The sequence below is a fragment of the Labeo rohita genome, chromosome 19 (assembly GCF_022985175.1).
Source record: "Labeo rohita strain BAU-BD-2019 chromosome 19, IGBB_LRoh.1.0, whole genome shotgun sequence".
In the NCBI taxonomy this organism is placed as follows: domain Eukaryota; kingdom Metazoa; phylum Chordata; class Actinopteri; order Cypriniformes; family Cyprinidae; genus Labeo; species Labeo rohita.
In genome coordinates this window covers 27,892,967-27,901,495 of record NC_066887.1, presented here as the reverse complement: position 1 = coordinate 27,901,495, position 8,529 = coordinate 27,892,967, and the positions used below count along the sequence as shown (strand labels likewise).

The following is an 8,529-nucleotide window of genomic DNA, read 5'->3' as shown; positions in this document are numbered from 1 at the left end:
GATCACTGAGCTAAAGATGAGAGACATTAAACCACAGCAGCTTTCACAGACTGAAGATGTCCTGCAGGTCAGTGAACATCATTATGCATTTATGCCCATCCTTAAACGTTAAAAGTAAAAACTGAAGCCCACTGTCAATTACAGGGTGTAACAGTGCACAAAAATGACGGTTAAATACGTATTTTGAAGTCAAGGTTTGGTGCTTTTTTGGTATTGTGGATTATGAAGAGAGTTTGGTCTCCTTTTATTATGTGGAATCCAGCTGTCATATCCACTCTTACATTGCCAATTTTTCATTGACACACTCTATACATATTTTAGCCCAGAATTAAATTTTAAAGGTAAGAATTTTAAAGAACTCAATCCCACTGATCATCACACCTGTCATATAGCCTGCAATAGATGACTTTTCCCCCCCTACTCATGCAAAATAGATAATGCTTTGTATAATAAAAAGTGTAAATGTTAAATGTCTATGCATAATTTGGTTTTCAAATCTGCTTTAATATTTTAAATGTAAAAAAAACACTGTACAGTCACTGATTTTTTCATCAAATTGAAGTTACATGTTAAATGTAAATGTAAAAACACCAGATTATTATCATCATGGTAGTGTCCAAAAAACACGGTATTACCATGGTACCATGCCAAATGTTAACACCATGGTAAAACCAATTACGTTTTACAGTAAGAACAGATTAGAAATGAGTTAAGGTGTTAAAAAAGGAAAAAAGAAGAACAGTAGAGGCTCAGCAGTTTGCGTCACATTATATTGCTGTTAGTTTTTTTTCCATTTCTCATAAATAGTTAAATATTAAATATTCAGCTACTTCGATATTGCTTTCACCATTAAAAAACAGAAGCGGTGACCTAGATTTCATGTTTGGTATCTGGGAGCAGTAAAGCCCATCTTCTTGCATTTATTTGGCCATCTCTGTCATTTTCACATTTATGAGTGCTGTTAGACCACTTAGACAAAGCAGCATACAGTTAACTTCTAAAACATTTTGACATCTTTACAACAAACAGAGCACCATCAATATATGTGGGAGAAGGGGACAAATTGGCCATTTCTAATTACTGGGGAGAACTGTATATATATACTAAAATACAGAAGACTCAAACTGATTTGCATATTTGGAAGGCCAAATGATGTAAACTTTTAAATGACTTGACCTAGAAGAATTACGAGTGAGTTTTTATATCTGTTATTACATAAAACTAGACCAATTTCCCTTCAGCAGATGACTTTTTATTCACATTCCTTTTATGGGCCTCTGTTTTGGAAAGTCATAATAGATACATTGGACTCTGACATCACTGTAGTTCAATAAGAGAAAAGTGGAACTCATTTTATTAACAGCATAGATGCCTGAAACGATCAGCCTCTTTATACAACAGAATATTTCAAAGACCCTTGTGGACACATCTGATACAAGTAAGTGATAAAAATTGTCTAATGGTGTGGTTAATTTGGGTGTTTGTCAAAGTGAAATACGATAAACAGAACCAGATACTATACTTACTTTACTAATATTACTTTAGCTGTTTACTGCACTGAATTTATATCAAAATCTCTTTTCAAAACATGTAATTTTGGTAAATATACACTATTATTATAACCAAAACATCAGGTCATATTTCAGAGTACTCGATGAGTTCACTCCTGTTTTGATCTGCTGTTGTGATTCACAAGGGGTGATTGTGTTTCTCTCACTATGAACTTTTACATGATTTAAAGAATAGAAAACTAATATTACGTCCAAGATATGGTTTAATATTATGTGATGCTCATCCATCCAGAAAATAGACCACAAATCTCCATGTAAGTCAGAAACTTAGAAAAAGAAATGAGAGCAGTGCTCCACAACGATTAATCACGATTAATTGCAGTGAAAATAAAAGTTTTTGTCTACGAATATATGTGTGTGTACCGTTCAAAAGTTTTGGGGTCAGTACATTTTTATTGTTTCTTTTTCTTTTCTTTTTTTTTTAAGAAATTAATACTTTTATTCACCAAGGATGTATTAAGTTAATAAGTTTTTTTTAAAAGTTAATAATAAATAATTTACATTGTTATAAAATGTTTATATTTTGAGTAAACACTGTACATTTTAAACTTGTTATTCATGAAAGAATCCTGAAAAAAAAAAAATCACAGGTTCCAAAAAATATTTGGCAGCACAACTGTTAATATTATCCAACATTGATCATTCTAATAATAAATCTGCATATTAGAATGATTTCTGAAGGATCATGTGACACTTAAGACTGGAGTAACAGCTGATAAAAATTCAGCTTTTCATCACAGGAATAAATTCTATTTTAAAGTATGTTAAAATAAAAAACATTATTTTATATTGTAAAAACATTTTGCAATATTACTGTTTTTTTTTCTATATTTTTAATCAAATAAATGCAGCCTTGATGAGCATAAGAGACTTCTTTAAAGACTATTACAAGTCTTACTGACCCCAAACTTTTGAACGGTAGTGTATATATATATATATATATATATGTGTGTGTGTGTGTGTGTGTGTATTTACATGTAAATATTATCAAAATAATATCAAAATATATACTGTATGTGTATGTATATATATATATATATATATATATATGTGTGTGTATGTATTTATATGTATATATATATATATATATATAATAGTACACACACACATATATTATGTAAACATAAAAAATAATACATATACACAGTACACACACATATATTTTGTAAACATAAAAAAACTTTTATTTTGGATGTGATTAATCACGATTAATCATTGCACAGTGCTAAATGGGTGATTAATTGATGCAGGTCTTAGGAAAATATTATATCTTATCATTATTTATTATGGATATCTCCCACAATTTAGTCATCAGAACTATGACATTTTATGTACTATGTACTTTCTTTTAACCAAAACAGCAGGTCTCATTTCAGATTATACTGTGAGTTTTTGTTTCATAATGAGTGATTTAATTATTTAAATAGCCATGATATGGTTTAATTTCAAGTCTGACAAAAAGAAAATTAGTTACTTACAAAAATTCTATTTGTTAGAGGTTTAGAACATTCTTTTACAAGATTTTAGTTCTCAAGATTAAATGTGTCTCTTTGAGAATAAATTCTGTTTTGGCAGGTCACATCAGTCAAGCCTGCATCAGCTGACCTTCAGTTGATCCATGTTTTCCTATAAATGTAACGCCTGTCACGCCATCCCCATATAAAGTCTATTCAGTATAATTCACCAAATGTATTGCTTTGCTCAGGAGCTAATTACCCTTCTTCATCCCCAGCTCCTCCTTTCATGCATAGTCAGGACTTGGCTTTCTGATATTCCTCATTGAATTATGTTGTTACATAAAATTGTCATTTGGAAGAAATTAATGATATCTGTTACATTAGTTTCACTTTTCAATGCTTTTTCACCCAGAACAGAACGATACCGCCAATTCAAACTGAATGCTAATTGTCAATCATCTTTGATAATAGTGGTCCCGACAGAACTGATGTGAACAGTAATATGAAAAGTAACCCAAAATCTTTTGAGGTGAACATGAACAATCCTGAACAATCAAAAATAAATGTTTAAAAGGAGCAAATGGGCTTAGTAGGTATGTGATGCTCATCCATCCAGAAAATAGACCATAAACTTCCATGTGAGTCAAAAAAGAAATGAGTGATGAATGGAAATACATCATACAGAAAATATTATGTCTTACCATTATTTATTATGGATATTTCTCATAATTTAGCCATCAGAACTATGAAGTAACACTATGAACTATGAGAACTTTTTAAACACTTTTAAAGGACTGCTTTTTCTTCACCATCCAAGCAAACACTTTTTTTTTCTTCAAAACAAACTTACAACATTAAAGCAGAAGTCAAATATTTTTTAAGGTCATGAGGAACATAAATTCAGTCAAATATTTCCAGACTTTAAATTTATGTATATCATTTCTCCTTCCAGTCATGTCATCCTCCAGTAGTCACCTGACCAAGGAGCTTCAGTGCTCTATATGTCTGGACATGTTCACTGATCCAGTCAGCACTCCATGTGGACACAACTTCTGCAAGACCTGTCTGAAAAAACACTGGGACAACAGCAAGATCTGGAAATGTCCATTTTGTAAAGAAACATTCAAGCAAAGACCTGATCTCAAGATTAATACCACACTCCGAGAGATTGTCGAACACTATAAAAAGAAACGTCATGTGAAAAAAAATGTGGCAGATATAAAGAAACACAAACGGATCGGCCATGTGAGTAATCCAGAGGACTATCCACCTTATTTTTATCATAAGAGCAGGTGCGGCTATTTGTAACTTGAATGTGCAAGGCTTCTGGTGTTATCTGCTTTTTTAGTAATTTTAACTGAACAAAAAAAATGGTCCTTGGTTGAGAAACACTGTTGTTGTTTGCTGTAGTGGAAAAGATAGAAGTTAAAAACCTTTTTTTTTAACCCAAATGCTGGGTTCAGCCGCCTGCGTCATTTTTTTTTTCTAGATAGGAATGTTTTTTTTTTTTTTTGCTGGGTAGTTTTCTGTAACTAAGTTGCTGGGTCCTTTAACGCTGGGATTTCTACCCAACTGCTGGGTTAAGCCCGCCTCTGACGAAACAACTCAGCTGCTGAATTACAGTCAGTCAGAGCGTGGGCGTTTTAAGTCCTCTACCGGAGAGAGTGGCTCTCTGCGCAGCCGATTTGCATTTCTTCAGCGAAATAAAGGTTTGTATACATTTTATTTCATTTATAATGTATTTACTGTGCTGTAAATTGTATTATTTTACGCAACGCAACATAGGGACGAGATGTCAGTCAGCTGCGTTAGCAGCGGTTGTTTGACAGGGTGGAAACGGCTTTTGCCTTGCATAAAATAAATGGATTTTATTCGTTATTGTACTGAGTTTAATCTTAAAATATGTTCTCTAATGTCAGTATTGTTTATTTATATGCAGTTTTTGGAGTCAGTCATGGCATCTTTCAGCCATGAGTGAAACGTGAGGCCGCGGTCTGAAGTTTGCGGTTAACCCAGCGAACAGCAGCCCTTCACCGGCTCAGATTTCGGTGACACACCGGCATGAGAATTAGCGCTATTTCGGTACAAAGTGATTACAGAGAACGGTTGAATACACTAAAATTAAAATTCTACTTTTACATGTTACATTTTTAATGTCTAAAATGCTTGTTAAATCAGTTTAAATGTATGCAATATTGTAAACTATGCTGTATTCACCCTGATAAATTCAATTTGTCTTTTTTTTTTCCATGTGTTCTTGCTTGATAATAAATGTTCGTCTTTTGATTAATGCTATTGCCTCTAGTAATTCTGTGTGTTTTTATAAGTTCCAGTCTATTTTAAACCAGCAAAATAATATTTTTAAACAATAGTTGACTTAAATAAAATAACCCAGCATGTTTGGTAAAAACATTTAACCCAACCATCTGAGTCAAAATAACCCAGCATGTGTTCTGTCCAATATTTGCCAGGCGCTGGGTTGCCAAATAACCTAAATTGGGTTGTTTTTAACCCAGCATTTTTTAGAGTGTAAGTTTAAAATAGTTTAATTATATCTATCTAAATATTTATTATCCATCATTTAGTAAGTAGTCCGGTCACATGTTGGTCCTGAGCAAACACCATTAATAATTTGTTGATTGACTTGATTAAGCAGAGAAACTCAGAGGAGGAGAAAGCAGCCCATGTTAAGCTCTTCACTGATCTCATCCACTACATTGAGAGATGTCAGACTGAACTGCTGGAGATAATGGAGGAGCAGCAGAAAGCAGCAGAAAAACAGGAGCAAGAGCTCATTGAAGATCTGGAGCAGAATTTCACTGAGCTAAAGATGAGAAACACTGAGCTGGAGCAGCTCTCACACACTGAAGATCACCTCCACCTCCTACAGGTCAGTAAACATCTCTCTGATCAATGATAATGCAGTATATGACACCATAACACTCCCCATGCTGAAGGATTTCTCCTCTCTCCTGCTGTAGATTTACTCATCCCTGTGCAGCCCTACAAACACCAGGAACTGGTCTGAAATCAGAATGAAGACTCACGAGAGTCTGGAGACTCTGAGAAGAGCTCTGACTGAACTGCAGGAAACTCTAGATGAGAAACTCACACAAACTGGTATGAAGTTCGGTACTGGTACAAAGAGCATTTCTGAACAATTGTGTGCAAATCAGTTTAGCAGATTAAAATAAGATTTTAATATTTAACATTGATCATAGAATGATGTTTTACACATTTCTTGAAAATATAACCATAAAGCTATAATTCCACTTATAAAAACATCTCAAAGATCTCATGATGTTTTATTTTTACAGTCTCTACAGGGCTGAAGTGGATGCAGCAGTGTGCAGGTACAGTGTGCTGTCTGCACTACACTACAATAGATTATATTCATATACTCACATAAATATTTCAAACATCACAAAATATCTGTATTGTAAAGTTGTGATTAATATTCTCTGTTTTCTCAGTGGATGTAACTCTGGATCCTGATACAGCTCATCCTGCTCTCATCCTGTCCCATGATGGAAAACAAGTGAGATGTGGAGACGTTAAGCAGAAATGCCCAGACAATCCAAAGAGATTTCATAGATATGTAAATGTCCTGGCAGAGGAGGGATTCTCCTCAGGGACATTTTATTTTGAGGTGCAGGTGAAGGGAAAGACTAAATGGGATTTAGGAGTGGCCAGAGAATCCATTGAAAGGAAGGGAGAGATCAAACTGAGACCCAGTACTGGATACTGGACTGTGTGGTTGAGGAATGGGAATGAATATGCGGCTCTCTCTGAGCCCACTGTCTCTCTGTCTCTGAGAGTGAAGCCGCAGCGGGTCGGTGTGTTTGTGGATTATGAGGAGGGTCTGGTCTCCTTTTATGATGTGGAGTCCAGCTCTCATATCTACTCTTACACTAGTCAGTCTTTCAGAGGAAAACTATATCCGTTTTTTAGCCCGTGCTCCAATAATGGAGGTCAGAACTCAGCCCCACTGATCATCACACCTGTCAATGCAAGATGAAAATGACAATACCAACATTAGAAGTCTGATTTTTGTCTATACAGTAGAAGTCATTAGGAACTGAAATTGACATGTTTGACAGCTGTTTTAGGAATTATATTATGGGGACAATTTTTGTTTTACTTTACTGTACTGAAAGGCCTGATGGGTAGCCTAATGCGTACTTTATTTTCTTTATGAGGTAGCACCGGATAACAAATCAAGCACAAAATATAAATATGTATAGTACATGATATCAATGCTGTATTTGTCACGTGTTCTTTGTGTTTTGGTTCCATTCTCCTGCTTCCTGTTTCTGTTCCTCATGTGTTTCTATGGTTTTTGATTAATTGCCCTGCACCTGTCATTCATTTGCTCTCATTTGTTCAAGTATTTATACCCCGTTCTGTTCAGTCTTTGGTTGTTCGTTCTTAGTCTAAAACTAAAAAATTAGTTGTGTGTTCTCCCGGTCTGCCTGTTTTTCTGTTATTATTAAAATAATTTTTGTTTGAAACGCCATTCTCCTTCGTCTGCCTGCCTGCCTGTTACACACAACCCTGACAGTATTATTTGAAATCCAACCTGACTCCACACTTCTGCTGGAATCCTGCTAAAATTTTTGAAGAACAGATACTTGAATGTTAGATCCAGATTTGGATTACGTGATCTAATCTGATCTTCAGAATCTATTTCCAAGATTTGACAGTCATATACACATAACTGAAAGAGATTTTCATATTTAAAATTTTAAAATGTGTTTATTAAATTCTGTTACTATGAAATATTTAAACTTCACTTAGTTACCTTAAATCGCTGCAATGCTTTTGTTTGCAAATGATGAGGAACATTTTGCAAGTCATTGTTTCTTTAATTATGCATTCTTTAAGCATGAATAATAATTTACTTTTTTTTGTGCTGTGACTCCATTAAAAAACGGTTCTTGTTGACTTTTTCTAGCACTGACTAATGATCTTTCTTTTCGTGTCTCTCTTTCCACCTCTATTAACTAGTTTTGAGGTTCTACCTGTATTACATCAAATTTGTAGCCTGAGTATGTCAAACTATTTCCGTCTTCTTTTATGGGTAGCCTTTGTAGCTTCTGGAATCTTCTAACAGATATATTGGACTATAACCTTACTGTGGAGTTTTCAGAGAAAGTAAAACTAACCAACAATATGGATGCATGTGGAATTACAATATGATATTTATTGAGTCATTCAAAGACCCTTGTGGACACATACTTACCATTGAGTGATCCAAATATAGGAGAGATTGTCTTGAATAGGTTTCTAATGGAAGTGGTTTGGTTTAGTCTGGTTTAGGTCAAACTGGAATAAGTTGAACAGAACCAGAGTTATGTGAAATATGTCAAATACTCAACTAGCTGTTTATGACAGTGAAATGATATCAGAATTGTATTGAAAGTATGTCATTTGGTTGTAAAGTTTGTTGCTTCTGTCATTTTGTCACATGACATAAAGACTAAACAAGAGGTCAATGACAT

At 34.2% G+C, this 8,529-nt stretch overlaps 1 protein-coding gene across 1 annotated transcript; it reads left to right on the top strand.

Annotated features, from left to right (window-relative positions):
* The first annotated feature begins 1,341 nt into the window (after positions 1–1,341).
* LOC127182057 (zinc-binding protein A33-like) lies at positions 1,342–7,454 on the top strand. Its single transcript, XM_051137158.1, has 6 exons — positions 1,342–1,438; positions 3,981–4,273; positions 5,685–5,918; positions 6,010–6,148; positions 6,346–6,381; positions 6,502–7,454. The coding sequence occupies exons 1-6, from the start codon at positions 1,369–1,371 to the stop codon at positions 7,044–7,046; spliced, it is 1,317 nt and encodes a 438-aa protein (XP_050993115.1). The 5' UTR covers positions 1,342–1,368; the 3' UTR covers positions 7,047–7,454.
* Positions 7,455–8,529: the final 1,075 nt, after the last annotated feature.

Coding starts and splice junctions, on each gene's coding strand:
- LOC127182057 (XM_051137158.1), top strand. CDS start 1,369: ATGCCTGAAACGATCAGCCTCTTTATACAACAGAATATTTCAAAGACC. Junction 4,274..5,684: donor AACACAAACGGATCGGCCAT/GTGAGTAATCCA, acceptor TTGATTAAGCAG/AGAAACTCAGAGGAGGAGAA. Junction 5,919..6,009: donor ATCACCTCCACCTCCTACAG/GTCAGTAAACAT, acceptor CTCCTGCTGTAG/ATTTACTCATCCCTGTGCAG.